Raw genomic sequence first — 19,359 nt, 5'->3', positions numbered from 1 at the left:
ATTTTTGGGATGAGATCAGTTTATTTGTTCTGTGTTTGGAAAACACTTGTCACAGCAAGAGCATGAGTATTCATACATTCTCTTACAAGAAAACTGTTTGTTTGGGATAACATGTGGCAGGAGAATGAAAATTGTACTCCCATTATTTAATTGCACTTCAGGATCACATCTGCAATTCTAAAAGAGTTATTTAGAAAGTACTTCCTCCGTCCTCCATGCTGTACTGTGTCCTTATCTTACCCCTACAAGGCTATCCCATATATTTGCTACCTTCTGTGAACATCTGTCCTTCCTTATATTTTCATTTTCTCACCAGACACTGAAGGATGCCAGTGATAATGCTCGTAAGGACTTCCACCGTGAGGCAGAACTGCTAACTAACCTGCAACATGAGCACATTGTCAAATTCTATGGTGTCTGTGTTGAGGGTGATCCACTCATCATGGTCTTTGAGTATATGAAGCATGGAGATCTTAACAAATTCCTCAGGTAAATCCATGAACATGTATTTTGATCCTGAGCCAAAAGTGGGCAGAAAAGGTAGCTGTTACTGGTACTTAATGTGAAATTAACAACTTCCACTGGAAAAAGCTGACACCTAGGAAAACAAGTTGTATGACTCTGGTCTTTTGTACTGGGATGTGGGGCTCTGCTTCTTTACCTGTTTGGAAGTACCATCAAATTAAGCTTTGCACTAAAGAAATATTGTTTAGAAATATTGTTTCCAATATATTTCCATGTATTCTGAAATGTTTGGTTATAAATCCTACTCCATCATTCCTGTAGGAATGACTTTCTCACAGGCTTTCTGGTAGCACTTGGAAAATCCCACTCAACACCTATTGCTATCTGTAGGTGTCAGAGAGCTTCTGAAGTCTAACCCTTTTTCTCTTCCCTCCTCTCAGTGTTTTGGAAAGACTGTTATAAATCTGCAGCAAGAAAACTGAGCCATGGAAACTTCTGTGAATTGGAAAATGCTACACTTTGGGATCCAGATTAGGGTTTTATCTCATAAAGATACATTCAGGAATGTGCATAGGAAATTGAAATTTGGCAGTAGAGCAATTATAAATGAACAGATGATACATAAGGTTTACAATAATAGGTAACCCACGATACAGGAAGTTATGAACAGAGGCCTTGTGTATGTGCCATTTCTACCAGCCTACAGTTTTTGACATAAAAATAAACAGTTAAGACATGGCATTTGCTCTGTGTTAAAAATATAACAGACTATTCTTTCAATGTCTACTGTGAAATTTTATCAATAAATATCCAAAGGTATTTCACCATACAGAGGTCTTTCCTGCCAAAGATAGCTAGGAGTACCACCATTTTGGAAAGATATCTCTAAAAAAGCTGTACAATAATCAAAATAGATGTCTCATTAAATGGATTAATATTTTCTATATAGCTAAAATGACTATGATTGCTAATGCTGCCATTTATGCATTTTTTGATAGCGTATGTGAAATGAGTTTGCTGTCATTCTACTACCTCTTTAAAAAGCAGCCACACCATAAAACAAATGACATCAACTAGCATCCTTCCTTATTGGCAGGGCTAACAGGTTTGACAGAGAAACTGGGATCTGAACTGGGGATGCAGAACAAACACTACCACTTTTCCCAGAGTGGTTGTCTCTCTGGCAAAGGATTTAAGTATATTTTAGAATTAAGGACACTTACATTTGTCTGCTTGTCTTCTGCTGTGAATTGGGAAGAATGCTGTTTCCCTAGATGCCATCCTAGTACATTTTCAGAGCACTGAATTTCCATTAGAAGATGCCAGATTCTCAGTTGATGAGAAATAATTTCTTACTCCATAAGAAATACTTATTATGCCTTGATTATTTTTGATTGGCTTTTTCTTACGTTGTACTCTGATTTTGAATTATTGTACAGAAAAGTATTTTAGCAGACAATATATTTCCTACTTTAAGGCCTTCACTTTTAAAAAAGCTATTAATCAGCCCTTGTCTTTAGAACATGAAATGATTATGCTGGGACAAGCTATTAAACCTAAGCTCCAATTTGTCATTCCTCTCACATTTTCTGCAGCTTGTGCTGCAGAGCAGAGGTTCACAGCAAAGTGAGCTGTTCCATATTTCTTACCCTGCAGCGCCACCAAAGGCTGTTGGGGAAAAATTGATCTGAAAATTTAACCCGAATGAGCCTGGCTGCCTATATGCCGCAAAAGCCTGTTCAGATCTAGGACTAAACCTCAAACTCCTGCCTGCCCAGGGCTTGGTCTGGGGACTAGTGGATGATACGGCTGCAGAAAATATCTGTCAATATCCCTGGCTATTGCAGACACTGAAAATCACCTCATTTATGGCCAGCACTGAGCAGACAAGCAAGCTGGATGGAATGTTAGGAATAATCTACAAATTCCTTTAGATACAGACCATGTCCTCAGGGACACTAGCAAAAGAGAAAAAGTTCTTTAATTTAGCAGCTCAGATATTCATGTCTAAGAACATTTATTTTAAAAATCCATATATGATAAAGGTACAGTATTTTTCAATAGGAGTTTGCTTGTGAGTTTTAGTTGGAGATTTCATGTCCTCCCATTTATTCCTGCCCACATCAACCTAGACCAGATGAATGGCTGCCAGTGCATACTCTGTGGCAGAAAGTTGTTTTGCCTGGTACCAGATACAGTCCCATCAATGCTGCACACCCTCCTTCATTTCTTTCTCACATCTGTCACTTTGCTCATGGAAGTCTTCCCTTGGGGCAATTTTAATATCATGTTTCTAATTGGTAGTGTCAGATTGATCTCACAGATTTTGATTAATTTGAAAATCTTTTTCAAACTCCTGTGCCCTTACCCTAGAGAAAAATTAAGGCCTCAATTGAGGAGGGAAAGCCTCTATTGAGGAGGGAAGAGGAGAGATGGTCTCTTTGAAAGAATTGTTTTCAGGAATGGAATTAAAAAAAGGCTTCTGAAAACACAGAAAAATAGAATGGATGGAAAAGGATATTTAGAACATTATAAAAATGTATCAAATGAGTAGTGATTGCCAGATTACCTCATTGGTTGGATAAGGATTAGCTAGTAGTTCGTCCTGCAAACATTATTCATATGAATGCTTATATCTGCATCTTCAAGATACTAGGATGTACAGGCATACCAGGGCTCACATAGTTAAGACAGGTAAACCTCATGTGACCCAGTACTTCGCTGGGATTTCCTAATGCAAAATAGCTCTGTTTTTGATGAAATGCATACAAGTATTCTCATTAATCAGTTGATCGTTCTTCTTAGGAACTTGCTAGGTCTTGAAAACCTCATATTTCTGAAGCTGTTCTGTTTTTCCAGATAGTGTATGTTTTGTGTCCTCTCCCTATTGTCAAGAATTCCTGTCTCAGGCAGGACTCACCCTTGGTGATGAAATAAGCAAGAATTCTTTCCTGCTGTGCATTTGGATAGGAAATTAGAAGTATAAATTTAAAATTGCTGCCCTTGTTTCTCAAATGGAGAAGGAAGTTAGCTCTTTCTTTTTTAAGAAAAGATGGAAGGGTCAATGGCCTGTATACCTGTAGAAATCAAGGAATGCCAGTCAACTGTCAGTCTTTCCCTCAATTGTTTTTCAGTCTTACAGAGTGACCTTGGTTCCCAAGCAAGTTTGTTTGTCAGCATTTCTCCAGAAAAGATTACTAGAATGGAACAGGAGAAAGATTATGCTTTCTGACAGATGGGTACTATTGTGAACACCTATGCCTTATTTCCTTGAGTAATACATATCCTGTTTGTAGTGTTATTCACACCACGTATCTTTCATCAATGAAGAAAAACAGTAAATGAGAAAAGTCATGACAAAAAATTTTCCCTATTTTTATAATACTTTTGATGGAGTTCTGTGGGCTGATGCTTACTAATGCCTTTCACTTCTTCATCTTACAATGGCCTATCAGTATATCAGATTGTGTTTTGGTGCAGGGCACATGGACCAGATGCAGGACTGATGGCAGAAGGCAACCGTCCTGCTGAGCTGACCCAATCCCAGATGCTTCACATTGCCCAGCAGATTGCTTCTGGTATGGTTTATCTGGCATCACAGCACTTTGTGCATCGGGATCTTGCTACCCGGAATTGTTTGGTTGGTGAAAACCTACTGGTGAAGATTGGGGATTTTGGGATGTCTAGAGATGTGTACAGCACAGATTACTATCGGGTAAGTGAACTTCTGTAATAAGTAATAAGCTAGGTCTTGTTTAGTCTTCTTACCACATTGGTGTAACTGATCTGCTTTTATACTTAACCATCTGTCAGCTAATTTAGAGCCTAGCATATGGAGAACCTGGTTCTGAATGAAAAGGTTTTGGTTAACCTGGAGAGTTAATCAGAGTAGTCTGTCATATTCTGTTGTTTATATTTGTTGGATTTAGATTCTAAATCACAGGAAAGTTTTTTCCTCTGGGCAAAAATTTTGCACGTTTGTTTGGCATAAGTGAAGAAGAAACAGCAGATAAAAAGGGTAATCAAATTTGGCCCAACACTTTGAAACTATTAAAATATGTTCTTAAATACTGCAAAGAAAAAAAGAAATGGTAACTTTGGGAAGCAGTTGTATAATGTATCAGTTAACCAGAGGAAAAATAAGTGCTGGGCAGCAGCAGTGACCAGTTACTTTGTTAATAAGACATTAGGTGAGAAGTTTGTATAGTGAGCACCTGAAAGACTCTCATGTCTTAAAGCAAGGGATTTAGTCCTGCTTCTTAATGTTGAAGAGTGTTTTGCTGAAGGTAAGAGTAGCCCATTGCTCTTTTTCATTCTGACTGTTTTCCCTGAGCTTGGTTGCCATAAAGTGCTATCTGAATTTTGCAAAGACCTTCTGAGATTGCTGGGCTAAACAAACTGAGTGCATTAATGCTGTTGTTGACATAGTCTTTGTACTATGTGGTTATTCATGTAGCTGACACCATTTGCTGTTTGCTATCACATTTGTAGTTTCATTATTGGAAGGCAATCATGACCAAGCTGATAATTTACAAACCCTAGAGTTTATCCTGTAAGGTAATCTCATAATCTTTAAGCACACGCTTTGTATCTGCCTCTCTACTCCTTATTTCTTTTTCCTTTTCCGTTATTATTAGCCAGTCAATTTGGATTGTGTTATTAAAGGAAAGTGTCACCTCACCATCAGTATTGGTGGGATGCCTGGGAATAAATTGTCACTACATCTGGCTAAGGCTGGACAGGGCAGAGGATGCTACTCTTTTGAAAATTATTGTTGAATGCTGATTCACTTAAAAGTTCATAAGTAACTGTTAATTTACCTTACAGTTTACTTAACTGTAAATGTTAACTGTTAATTTTCTTTCCTTTTAAAGACAAACCTAGTATTTAGTAAACATATGATCCAGATTCCTCTTATATATTGTTATTTTGGAAACTGGCACTCTGAATTAATGATTAACGCAAAACAAACATGACTGCACTTCAGGGCTTGAAAAAAATATACAGGATGGTAATAACTTTCTCTGTGTTTTAAAGGACACCAGTTAACAGAGACTAAGGTTTCTTGGTTTTGCATCTGATTTTGCATATTGCATTTTTTGCACCACTTGTTGGGACTGAAGTCATGTCTCTGTTCCTTACTTCAGTGTTGTCATGTTAGTTGTTATATTAAGAATGAATGTATATGCAAGACAGTACATGTTTCCAAAGGTTGCTACAGTCAGAGGCAACAGTTTTGAACATATGCTTTGCTTATTTTTGGAAAAAAAATAGTAACTCCCCCTGCTGCATAAAAACTACCTGCAAAAAGGGATAGAAGCTCAGTAGTCATATGGCCTTCCTGAAGACTACTGAGGCTTGGCTCATGCATGTGATGGTGTACGGACTCTGGTATCAGTGTACCTGCTCACATCCATCTGGGTTTAATCCTTGAGTCTTGCACATGAGTACTCAAGCAAAACTTCTATCCACTGAAACACAAGTTTAGAACAACACTCATGACCCAGAAGAAGCAGGAGTTCAGGAAATCCTGGGTAACCTGGATAGTCCTTAGGTACCTCTCAAAGGATCTCATTTAAGAGGTACATTTTATTTCCCACTGTCCCTCATAACAGAATCACTCTTTTATTTCCTTCTTTTCTGCCTTATCTTTACTTATTTTTGAGGTGAAGGAGGGCTTTTGGGAAGTCCAGGATGTAACAAAGGAGAAGAAAGAGGTAGTAGTGTGAAGAAGGTGCAATCACTGTTGTGAGAGAGGGAGAAAATAAGGTGGAAAGGTAATTGTGAGAGATGTTAGTGAAAGACAGAAAGGCAAATGAAGAGAGAAAGAGGTAAACAAGTGTCAAAGGGGATGGTGTAAAATAGCATAGCCCCATCCAAACTGGTGATATAAGCTTGCAGAGTGATGGGTGGATATGAAACTTCAAGTTGGGAAGTTGCTTGTTCTACACAGTGAGAAAAACATGAAGGACAGCTTCTCTGGTGCTTCATGTTCCAGTTGGTTTTTAATTAGTGCAGAGGAGGGATAGAGCCACAGCCTGCCATGCTACCATATTTTACAGCTGATAAAAGTTTGAAGTTCCAGTTGAGCCTGTGAAGTTTTGGCCTGCTCTTTCTGGGATATATGTGGGCTGGTCAGAAGATGGTCATGAAAAAACCAAGGCAGTGATGAATTCCCAGATGGTTGCCTGGAGAATTGCATCCTTGGCAGGCCTAAGTCAGTGATAACACTGGAATGGCACTGACATACCATACCTAATTGCTTATAGCAGGCTAAGTCTTTTTAACTGCTCAGGCTTAATCACTCACAGAGAAGCAAATCATCCCCAACCCTGACAGCTTTATCTGATGCTCATTGGAGAGATTTGCACAATTCCAAAAAGTTCTGCAAGAAATGGTTCGTCATTGTGGGTTTTAATACACTGGAATTGGTGGGGGTTTTTTTGGAGCCTGCCACTCAGTCATGATGTTAGATTTGCCCAAGACGACTATTTATAGCTTGTTTCTGTAAGATAAGGATGATCCCAAGTCATTGTGCACTGTAAGATTTTTAATGACATTCTGCATTGAATCAGCTCAGCTGTTAAGAGATGCTTCAAGGAAGAGTGAGAGAGAAGCAACCCTTGGACTGGGAATACATATGATGTGTGGCCCTGATTGCACAAGCTTTCCTTTTTTCTTCCACTTTCTTTTTTTTCTGTCTCTTTCATCATGCAGGAATCTTGAAGGTGGGGGAAGTCCTGATGTACATGCTACCATCCAATGCAACAGCAGTAGGGTTTGATAGCCAGACCCCGGAACATGAAAAAACTGTGATGGTTTTTCTTACCAGAAGTGCTCTACACCCCAGGCCAAATTTAAACAACTCTCAAGTAATTGGTTTGGCTTGTGAGCCAAACAACGCTAGCAACACTGCTGAACTGCAATCCTTATAGCACAAAAGATCCTTTCACAAAGTTATTTACTTGGAGAACTTAAGTCTCAAATTTATTAGGGGCTTTTATTTGTTTTGTTGATAGCTGGGGTTTTTTGTTTGATTTCCTACCCCCACAGGTCAGGGTTTCCTATCTTACTCTATGATACCCAGGTAATTTTTTAATGTAGCTTTCAGTGTTTTTAAGTGCTGACACTGAAGCCTGGGAAGAACTACTTTGTTCTTGCATTCAGACATAATATATCAGAGCCTTTTTAGGCTTCCAGTTCATGTTTACAAGTGATTGCTCAGTACTTGGTCTTAAAATAATTTCAGCATTTCTTAATTATAAGCAAAAAGCTTGAGAAAAAGTAGAAGTATTCTTATCCCAGTACTTGGAAAAACTCAACATGGATATGCTTTAAATATCCAGCCTGGTCAGCCAACTACAGGCTTGAGCCAAGGTTTGGGATGAAACTGTGATCTCACCAGACTAAGCAAGAGCTTTGCCATTACCTTCATTAGGACCAGAGTTTCACCCTTCCCCACTGTTATGTCTGTCCAGTGTAGGATAGACATTCTGTTTCTTATTTAGATTTATGGAGCTCAGTTTTGTAATCCCTATTTTGCTATTGTATAACCTACTTGCCTTTATGTAACAGCACAAGAAGAGCAGAGAAAATATGGAGTCCTTTTCTCAGCTTACACAAACTGCTCAAAACTCTATTAAAAGACTGGGCCTGGTGAGGTTTCCGTCTTTCTTTAAGGCCCAATTTGCCTTAAAACTACAGAGAGGTTCACAAATTAGTTTATTTCATTTCTGACACATATCAGGCAGAAGACTCAGAGGATATATTTCATTCTAAATTTCAGTGACTATTTCTCTTTAAAATCTTCTCCACATTTTGTACCATTTTGCTATTTAAAGACAGCATAGCATGTCAGATTGGAAGAAGAGATGTGGGTTACTGAGTCTAAGCCTTTCACTCTTGAAGGAAGCCACAGAGTAGGTGTTAAGGATAGGAGCAACAAGAACCTGAGACTTCATCATGCTTCAGGGAAAACACCAACACTCACTAGTACTTTAGCCCCTTCTATACAAGACACCATGCCCCATAAAAATTTTAGTCTGCTAGGGAAAAGGTGAAGTTTTCAACAGTGTCCTAAGCACCTAAAGAGAAACTATGCTTGGCAAAATTTCCTGAGAGATCTTAGGAAGTCAGTCACACCTGGCACACAGCAAGATGTGAGAGCAATCCCCATCAGACATTTCAGTGAAAATTGCCTTCTGAACTGACAAATTGTAGAAAGCTATGTGGGCCCAAGCCAGCTGCACCAGCCTGTGGCATAACTTGCTTTTGGTAATGCTCCTCAGAGCACATCTGGCCATGTTGCCTGTCCTCAGCACCTTAGAGCAATGTGGGAACCAAAGATGATCCATAATCAAATCAAACTACAAGAGGGAACACAAAAAGGCAAGTCCTGAAGGAAGACTCTAGTTGAAATAGTTAATAAGGTGTAGCCTGCAAAATGCTGTCAGGCTTCTTCTCAAATACTTATCAAGTACAGAACTGGATAGCAGCAATCTTGTGTTTCTGAAGATTTCTAACTCCTGAATCACTCCTATCCTGTCACACAGCCCCTCCTCTCAAAGTGGATGCTGCAAATAAGTAAAATCCTGTGTTACCAGTGTTTTTTTCCAGAAGGCTGCACAACAGCTTCTCTGTCCTAACAGCTACAATTTTTTTTTAAATTCAGCAACCTGAATTAACTCATGAGCAATACACACCTACGTGATCACATTATTCTTCTCTCCTTCCAGCCTTTAAATCTCAATTGTGTTTAGAGAAACTACTCCTGTCCCCTACCAGACAGTCAGAAAGAAGGCCCACTGTCAAGAAAAAAGTGTCTTTGTTTTTTCCCTTTCACACTAGCCTTTTCCAATGACTTTCAGTGTGTGACAAAGCAATTTTTGTATATCTTCCTGCTACAGACATTGCCAGAACTGTGACTGGTATTTTTCAAATCTGGTATATCCCTTTCTTTGATTAGAGGTACCTCCCAGCCTCTAATGAAAACATGCTGCATAGGACATCTAAACTCACACAGTCTGTGTCATTGTCACATGTTAACTGTATTGTCAGACAATGCCCTGGGCCACTCACATCTTCTACTTCTTCCAAATGAAGAACATCCCCCTTTTTCCCCCTAAGTTTTTAGTTTCAGTCCCTCGGCGAATGACTTTGTAATTCATACTGGCACATTTTGTACCTCTAGTTGTTGAGAAAGACTGTTGTTTCTCTTTTATTTTTTTGGCTTCTTTGGGTGCTGGGTTGGTTTTGTTTGTTGTGTGTTTGTTTGTTTGTTTTTTGGGTTTTGTTTTGTTTTGTTTTGTTTTTGTTTGGTTGGTTTTTGTTTTGTTTTTTTAATTAGAATTCAGGTCTTGTCTAAATTGGTGTAAAGAACTAAAGAAACAGAATCAGCCTACCAAAAAGTAAACATCTAATGGAGTGAGAAAGGTTTGTTGGGAAGTTTTCTAGATTTTTGTAGCTTTATTTCCTAATGTTTCCTTGATACTTTCTTTTTAATGCTAACATTAAGTATTCTGGGATGTTTGTCTTTTTAAAAAATAGATTTCCCATGAGCTTTCAGTTAAGACAGAAGAAGCTATTAAACCCCTTAACTTCCCAGACTTCCAGAAAAACTAATGATTACTTAATTTGCCATTCCAGGCCTGTTTTAAAAATACATAGATTTTGGACCTTCTTACTGCGTAAAAAAGATGAACAACTTTTTTGAGACAACATTTTGACACTTGTGAGTGTTAAAGGCCTCAACAAACACGTCTTATTCTGATTTTTGCTGTTCCTTAGAAAGGCCAAAGTAGTAATTTGAAGAACAGTGAAGTAACATTAAAATTAAAGGAGTGAAATAGCATCCTGCCCACTAACCATACCCTCCTCCCTTCATGTTTGAATCTAGTGTTGTAGAGTGGTGTATTTCTGGAAACTGCATGATATACTTTTCTGGTGACACTCTATGAAATATTTCCCAAAAGATAAGGCTAGTAAAATAATCACCAGAGAGTGATCTTGTTTAAGCTATTTCCAGTACTTAATGCCTATTTGCAAAGAGAATTAATGCATGACAGCAAGGAGCTAAAAAAAGAAAAGGCTGGTTTATCATTATTTGGGCTGTAACTAGCCAGGCAAACACCATGATACAAATGTTTACAGTGAGGAACAAGTGTCTGTCTATTCTGAAAGGGCAATAGCAGCAAACACCTGCAGGTCTCAGCTGTCACTACAGAGATGAATACCTGTGTGTGGGAGTTTGGAGGAGGCTGCACTAAAGAAAACAAGAAAGAGTTACTGGGAAGTCAAGCAGCTTGTCAAGGCATTCTCGTAGGTGTGTGTATTGAATTGTCACAGTTTGAAGGCACAGTTTGAAGGCTTTTTATTAGCTGCTATTTTTGCATCCATTGCTCAAAAGGAAATTATCTGCTTCCCTACATGGACTTCTCGGCTTTCCTCCTCCGTCAGAGTCTCATTGCATCATGTGTAGTGCTGGGGAGGACAGAGGGTTCCAGCAGCCCTGGAGGACGTGCACAGATGATTTCATGCAACTGGAAACAATACAAAAAATAACAGGCCAGCTTGAGAGATGTAAATCCAAAGTAGCTGCCTTGAAGTCAGTGCAGTAGCTCTGAACTTAAAGTAATATAATCATAAGCAGAATTACACCTAATGATTTTAAAGGGTTTCTTGAAAGTCACTGCATCATCAGTATCATCAGTATTTAAAAACTGGTATGCACCAGTACAAAGCATTATCCTGATGACAAAGGATGAGCACCACGGCTTGATATTGGTCACAATTTGCCCATGCCAGAATATATTCTGTGTTGTGCAGGAGGCATGGTCTTTCCCCAGCTTTTACTTACACAACTACTGGTTGGATTCCGGGTTTTGTTTGGAATTACAGCTGTTTAAATTTTTCAGTTCTTCACTGAAAACTGAATTTCAGCTTTGTCTTAAGCAAGAACAAGTTCCAAATTTTAGTGCAGCTGTGGATGTAGTCACTTCCTAAGTGAAGTTTTTTCATCATCTTCACATCAGGGTTATTGGTCTTGCACTTCTGTTTCCATCTGTTTTCACCAACACAGATCCTAAGAGGGAAGTCCAAGAAAGTTCTCCGTATTAGTGTTAGGAGAAGGAACATCAGATGTCCAACATGTGTAGTGTGCTGCATTTAACAATCATTTCTTACTAAACTCTGTCTTGCAGGGTTAATGACAGGTTGGTAATATAGAAAATGAGACTAATTGGGAGGTTGTGACATACTTCACTTGGCCAGACTAAAGCCCCCTTTTGCTTTAAATGTGCAAATGGAAAGACAGCTTCATGGCTCCTGTAGTACATTCTCCTTCAGTCTGTGAGATCAAAGAGTGTAAGGAGGGCAGAAACAAAAACCCATAATAACTAGGTTGAAAAATTAAGCTGATTAAAAGACAGACTCAAGTGACCTTGTTGCTGTGACTAGTTACTTGATGACCCATTGAATTTCAGTGCTTAATATTTCCTTTGTAAATCCACCAGCACTAGATTTATATCAACATGGTTCTCATGCAGCATGTCAAGAAACAAGTTCACCTTGAGAAAAAAGTTCAAGACAGGAGGCAGTACCTAGAAACATATGCAGAAATCCTGTTGATCTACGCTATAGCATAATGTGTTTAATCTATGTCAATCAAAATATTAAAGTGTTTGGAAATTTTCAAATGGAATTTTTTCCTCTGTTTGCTTCTGTTAAAAGCTTTAAGAATTTAATATTTGGTTCCATACTGGTTATGGGACAGATATTACAGTTTTCAAGGGTCTGGAAGTTTTGGATTTCCCGCCCTATTGTTAAAGCATTTTAATGGAGTGCTTTTCTGCTGGTTATTCCTGCAGTATGCAGTTGGTAAGAGCCATAGGATCCACATGCACGCCTATAGGATAACAGGAAGTTTACACAGTCATCGTCACCAGTGGCTGACACAAGCTTTTCTGTTGAGGGGCTCTTAGCACAGATGTTCATTAACTTAAAAAGTCCTTTTAAAATTATACATACAAAACTGAATCATTCTCAAAAATAACCACACATATGGATATAAATTGCAGGAAAGCAATGATTCACACATTGAAATTAGCCTTAGGAACTGCAATTTGGAGAGCTTTGCAGAACTGTGATCGTAATCGCTTCATTCCATTAAGTAGCAGCAGAGCTGTACAGAGCTATTTTTTTGCAGGTGCTGAAACGATTTAACTGTTGTTTAGATGATTAGCACATAAGAGAGCCATGTCCTCAATCCCATCGCTGTTCACAATTTGCTGGATTGTACTTGGAATATTGGTGGAGGCTATTTCCATTGACTTTACTAGAGCCAATGTTTTGTCCAGGGTTTTAGAAAATGAAAAGTTTATTGTCAACTTTTTCTAGGCATAAAATGACAAGAAAAATTACTAAGAAATTTCTGTTGTTTTTCCTCCTGCACCAGACCTTTGTGCAGACTAATAAAGCATTTTAGTATGGGGAGGAACCACGTGCAAATATCTGGAGATACTGTACTGCAGTGCTACAGGTTGTCACTTTCAGCAGTCAATCTGCAAAGCAATTTACAGAATTCCAAAGGTTAGCAGCTGAAACTGTTGACTTTTTGATGTGTGATGTGCCTAGTGTGAGGAAAAGATCGTGTGGGAACAAAATCAGTGAAAGATCTCTGGGAGCACAGTCGGATACTGGAATGGCATCTCCTGGGTGCTGCAGAGCACTGGTGCGATCTGTGCAGCTGCCACTGCCACCGCTGATGGTGGGGACAGCACAGAAAGGCCACCCAGAGGGAGCAGTCCTTAAACGGGAATTCTCCTTTGATGTCTGGTCACAGAATCGGCTCCCAGGAGAGTCTTTGCAGGCTTCCAGCTGGAAGGTTTTCTTATGCAAATGGCCTCTATCCTTGCACTAAAGAAAGCAGTTGCTAGGCAGTTTTCCTAAATATGCATTTTTTACCCTGGGCTTGACGAGCAGTCGGCACTCTTTTGGCCCAGAGAACTCAGGAAGCACGGGAAGGAAGAGCTAGACAATTAGACTATGAAGCGGTACGTGTAACAGGATGGATGGAGAGGATGATAGGACAGCATCAGCTAGTAATAGAGCTGAGGCTACAAATCTGGCTCTTTGTGTGCAGATAGCAAAGAACTACTGGTGGTGATGGAAATGGGGAAGAACTGTGTGACACTGCAGATCATTTCCATCTTCAGTGCGCTCTGGGTCCTTTCTCTGTCCAGTGAAGCTTGTGTCCCCTCCAACCTGATGTGGAAGGGAAATCAGTAGCAAAGATTTCATCAGAGGCTGTTGGCATCAGTGACAGAGAACACGCAGTCAGAGAATCTGTGGTTACCTATGTAGCTGTAACAGGTATGCCTTTGTGAAATGTTTTCAATAACAGATGTCATGAACAGTGGTGAAGTTTTTGATGCCTTGTCAGGAGCAGCTCTCCAAGTTTCCCAGAAAGTGAGGACTCCAGAAATTGATACTGCATCTTGCAGTCTCAGGAACTTTGTAATTAGACTTCAGAGATAATTTGGCTTTGAATGATATCTTACATAAAATGGAGCCAAAACACGTATAAAATGCTGTCAAGCTTCTATCTGTGTCCTGACTTTAGGAAAAGATGAAGGCCTGATTTAAGGTGCATGACAGAATATGCATCTTCTATCAAGGACATACTAAAGAATTAGAAAAGATTGTGGTAACTCAAATACTTCTGTCTCCATCAGGTGGGTAAATAAACATCCAAAAGAAAAGCCATATGAGCGGGAAGTAACCTCTAACCTCATTCTTTACAATGTACTGAAGTGCTTTCAAGAAAAAAAAAAAAAGCAAAATAACTAGCTTTATACCCTTGAATTTGCTTTCAAAAGGTACTATTTATTTACCCTTAAAAATATTCTTGCAACACTGCTGTCCAGTCCATGAGGATTTGAAGAGCTTACATTAAATTTGATGTACAATCAGTTCCTATTTCTCTTAATTTCATCCAGGGCTTGATATTGCCATAGTGGTGTCTCAGATGTTTGGGCTGGGAGCAGAGTCAGACCCATAGAAATTATCAGACAGAGCTACAAACACTGAAAGGTGATGCAAATGAAATTTCAAAACTACTCCCTTATTTAGTCTTATACTTGTTTTGATGTCCTGAGAGGTATATTTTCCGTCTTCAAGCTATTTTCCAATGGTTTGGAAGAAGTTTAAGTTATAGAAATCCATGATTTTTGAGTCTCATCACTATATTTCCATCCTCTGTTCCATGCAGTTCAAGCTTTTCCCACATGTTCAAGGTTTTTTTCATGAATATAAGTCCTGGAAGTGAACATTGTAAAATAAATGTCAGTCCAGTTATTCACATCATACACTTAGAAGCCAGGATTTTAAAGAAAGAGCTTTAGTATGAGACTTTGGATAATAAGTGTGTAAGTCTGGAGATCTACATCTACAAAAATATTGATTGTGTATAATAAAGGAGTAGACAATGAAAATAAAACAGAATTAAATCTATTTAGAGATAAACAAATCTTGAGGCTACACTACTGTAAAGCACAAAATATTGGGTCTTTTCTGCTGCTATTGAAAATTGCTATGACCTAAGCAGTTAGTGTTACACCTATAGAATTTGTCTAGGAGGCAGAAAGACTTTGATACATATTCAAAGAATGAAAACTTGTATACCTCCCAGACTAATGAGCAAACTGGCATTGGCATTACTGGGGACAGAAATTTTACTTTTATTCTTATTAATTGCAAATTTGTAATGGCTTTGTATCTGATTTCACTTCCATGTTCACTGCTGAATCTACAGGGTGAAAAGAAATCACATCCCCTGTGATCCAATTCTTGCATACCACACCATGAAGAAAAGAAAAAATTTTTTTTGCTGGAAATATAAGATGGGGTTTTTGTTAACTGATAAGTAAAATATGATGCAGTCTGAGCCTCCCTTAAGGGACTGTTTTATAACATCATCTAGTCCATTTCAAGGTGTGTGTAAAGAGAGGCCTTCAGATTATTTTATGGCCTACAAGATTATGTCTCTGTAAATCTGGATTTAATGGTGCACACAGAAAGCGAGAAATCTTAACAGAGCAAATACATTTTTTCCTTTTCTTTCTCTTTTTTTTTTTTTTTTCTGGCAGTAGAATTTTAAGAAGATAAAGAACTGTTCATTAAATGTATTTCCAGATATTCTTTGATAACATGTCAACATTGCAATAATTTCATAGCCAGTATAAATGTAAGAGGGGGGAACAAAAGCAAAATGCATGACTGTCAGTATGATCACAAATTATTTTTCCTAATGTTTTTGTCATCTATGTTCCTCATACTGCCTCAGCCCAGGCCCACAAAATAAAACTGTGATGCTATCGGGAGAATATGGATTCCTTCCACATTGATTTACCAGATGCCTGTCACCACAAAGTCGCTTTGGAAGGCTAACTGATAGGCTGGGCTCTTTGCAAATTACTGCTCTGCATGCAGTCCTTTTGCAGCTGATTATGCTGCCAATGTTATTTTCTGACGATGAGGTTTAGTGCAGCATACTGCCTGGCACTATCCTTGTAAAAGATTTTTCTTGCTTGTGAGCTAAGCAAAGGGCAGGGTCCTGCATTCTTGGCAGCCTGTCATATGCATGAGCTGTTTGTTTTTTGGATTCAGCAAGCAGAGTTTTAAATCATCTTTAGCAAAACAAGACACTGAGAAAAAAGAGAGATCAAAATAGAGCTGAATATTTCATGCAATAATTTTGGCAGCACATCCCGTCTTGTCTTCTAGATTGAAAGCACCAATGAAAAAGGGAATTTTGCAGTTTTCAATTGCGTGACTTTTCCATGCTCCTTGAGTATCCTCAAATATTCTAGGACTGGTCTCTCATGCCATATCAACCATTTTTAGAGAAAAGAATCTAGTGTTGAATAGTTGTGTGGGAAAAGCATAATTGTGTTAAAATAAAGGTCAATGCCTATACAGAGTGAGTGGAATGTGCTTCTCAACAGAAAACCAATAAATACTATTTGAATCTGCAAAACAGAGATTGTATATTGTTTAAAATATATAGGTCTAATATTGCCATTTTCTGCAAAGAGAATTATGTTGAAAGTAATTAAAAATCCTTCACAACTTCTACCTGTTCACATAGACACACAGAGTTGTGATTCTTACACCAGTCATGCTTGGAGGAACACACTTTTTTGACCGGTAAGTATTTCCATCACAGTTTGGAAATGGGCTAATTGGTGGGTTTGCAGCTTGTATATGCACACATATTATTATTCAGTATTAACCTGGTTTTCCATCTCAATCAACGTTAGTTCATAGAGTAAAATGCTATATAGAAAATAAGGAAACTGGAGGTTATGCTGTACTGCACATGGTAAAAAGCCCTTCAAATACATATTTAAATACAGCTAAAATGGCATAAATTAGAAAATGCAAGCAAGTTTCATGGAGAGGTTTGTACAGTTCCCCTGTACAGTGTGAGATTGAAGGTACATCTAGTCTGCAGACACTGCTAGCTCAAAAATTGTGACACGAGCTTAATGCAGACTGCAAAGCTATTCAGAAGCAGGATGAATGTTCCTTTTCTGAAGGCATACACTTCTTCCTCTGTCCTACTCACAATGTCCAAGCTAGTTGCTTGAAATGTAGCTTGTGTTTATATGTTTTCAACTGTGTCATTAGGGATATGGAAAACAGCATTATGCTAATTAACATGATCAGAAAAAAAAAGATATGTAAATAAAGCTTTCTTCCTTAGTTATTCCTTTTAATCTATTACATCTTAATACATTTGTTTAAGATGGAAGACAGGAAAAATGGAAAAAAAAAAAGGAATAGATCTGAATCTGTTTAGCCTTCAGAATACAGAAAATAGGCAATTAATCTGCACCTGTACTTGAATAACTTCCTGCTGTAAGTAAAGTTTACAGGGGTATTTATGGATTTAAAAACTGCCTGAGAACCTCAAAATTCCTAGCTTTAAAATAATTGTGATCCCAAAATTTTGGGAGTACCTGTCCTCTTGCTGTCCTCCTGCTGCTGTTCAAGTCAACTTTGGAAAACAGAAAGAACTAGTTGTTTGGTTCTGCTTAAGAACTGGAGAAACTTGGATTTTCTTTAAATAAAGATGCAGATAGTAGATGGAAATTGTGTCCCTAAATCACATGTAAAAGTGGAGAGCAATAAGTTGCAGAATTATTGCTGATTTCATCACATAAAGGACACGGAAAGTAAGCAAAAATACAAAAGAAGGAAAGGCTAATGGACAAACAGGGATACAATGAAAAGGGGCAAAAAGCATTTGAGATTGGCTTTGAAAAGAATAAAAGAATACCAAAATAGACAAGAGGAGTCTCTTGACTGTTTAAATGTCAAGAGCATGAGGAGGAAATTGTTGCCACTGCAGACAGGATGATGTGGGAAGAAGAGTTAATTCGGCCTGAAAGCAAAATTAATTTCTAACATCAGGTCTTGAAAGGATAGTGATAAATATGAAGATACAGGCAAAGGGGCCATTGGGACTAAGAGGATATGAAGGTTAAACCTGGAACACACACAGAGAAGAGATCCTCAAGCAATGAGGGACATTGACAGCCTGTTTTATGATTGTAGACAAAGAGGTCAGCAAACTTTTAAGGCAATATAAACCAGCCCTGCTGCCCAAAGCAGAGGTCTTGCCCTCCTCTTGTCTCAACAGCTAATTCCTCCAACATCTGCTTTTCTGCGCCAGCATCAATGTTTCTGCAGCAACTGAACAAACTTCATTAATGAAACGTTCCGGTTGAAAAACAAGCTTTTTTTTTTTTTTTTCTTGGTTGCAGAGAGGACAGAATACTTCTCCAAACCAAAGTACAGTACAAGGACATTCCTGATTAAAATCTTTGTTGAAGGAGAGTCTAAAAGAACTGTATTATATGAGTGCTTCAAAAGACTAAAATAAACTTTGGGGATGAAAGAATACTATTGAAACTAAAGAACAATGCTCACGTAAGAACAAATTTATGCAATCTGGCTATCAAAGAATTTAAACTATCAAAGAACTTAAGAATTTAAAGAATTAATTTTAGACTAGGGAAAGATTCCTAAAAATTAAAGCATGAGGTTCTTTGACAGCCTGTGAACATAGAATAATCTCATTTTAAGGTGGTACTGTGCAATTTATGAAGGAAATTATTCAATGTAGACAAGCTATGCCTCAGGACAGAGGACTTGGTGTGCTCTGCATAATTCTTAGCTTAGGTACCTTGAAGCAAATAAAGAACCAAACTCTTGATAGTGTCAGAAGTACTTGGTTCAACAGACTGCCAGCATGAGTAGCAATCTGAAGCTCAGATATTTTTGTCTTGATCAGTTTACCCCATCATTAGTTTGCACAGAATATTCAAAGTAGAGCTGTTAGTATTTATGAAAGACATTTCAAAGTGGCTGAATTTTCCAGGCAAGGAAAAGGTTTTGAAAATATTTCTTAGTTATGAAAATACTTGTCAGTAAGTCTGCAGCTCTTATTTGGAACTTCTTCTGTTGCTGTGTATGAAACTACGCACACAGCAGAAAACCAGGTTTGACTATATCTTCTCCATGACTGTGACAGGAAAAGCCCATCTTTTAGTTCAGCATGCAGTCTCTTTGCTCTTGACTTTGAAAAGATACAATTAAACTTTAACCCTCAGCATTCCAGGAACTCTGGGAAGGTTGGGTTCTAGTTTTACAGACACTTCTGTTTAACTACAAGAGGAGAAAATACTGCTTTACCTTGTTTCCCTTGTCCTGCATTGCTTATTAGTGAAAGTCAGAAGAGTTTAGAGGATAAAAACATGTGATGGTTCTGCTTTTGCTCCAGCTGTATCATCTTTCTGTTTTTGGGGGGTGGGGATGGGGGGTGTTTTTTTT

The 19,359-nt window shown here is 38.3% G+C and overlaps 1 protein-coding gene across 2 annotated transcripts in view; it reads left to right on the top strand.

Moving 5' to 3' along the window:
• NTRK2 (neurotrophic receptor tyrosine kinase 2) overlaps nt 1–19,359 on the top strand; it is a 196,596-nt gene that overhangs the window by 149,363 nt on the left and 27,874 nt on the right. For both annotated transcript variants that reach the window (XM_039729678.1, XM_039729683.1), the window contains 2 exons: nt 317–489; nt 3,946–4,180. In XM_039729678.1, the coding sequence (XP_039585612.1) occupies nt 317–489; nt 3,946–4,180 (408 nt within the window). The remainder of the gene's footprint in view (nt 1–316; nt 490–3,945; nt 4,181–19,359) is intronic.

This window comes from Passer montanus, unplaced genomic scaffold (assembly GCF_014805655.1).
Source record: "Passer montanus isolate IOZ18808 unplaced genomic scaffold, ASM1480565v1 scaffold7, whole genome shotgun sequence".
In the NCBI taxonomy this organism is placed as follows: Eukaryota; Metazoa; Chordata; class Aves; order Passeriformes; family Passeridae; genus Passer; species Passer montanus.
This window is presented reverse-complemented; position numbering and strand designations above follow the sequence as displayed.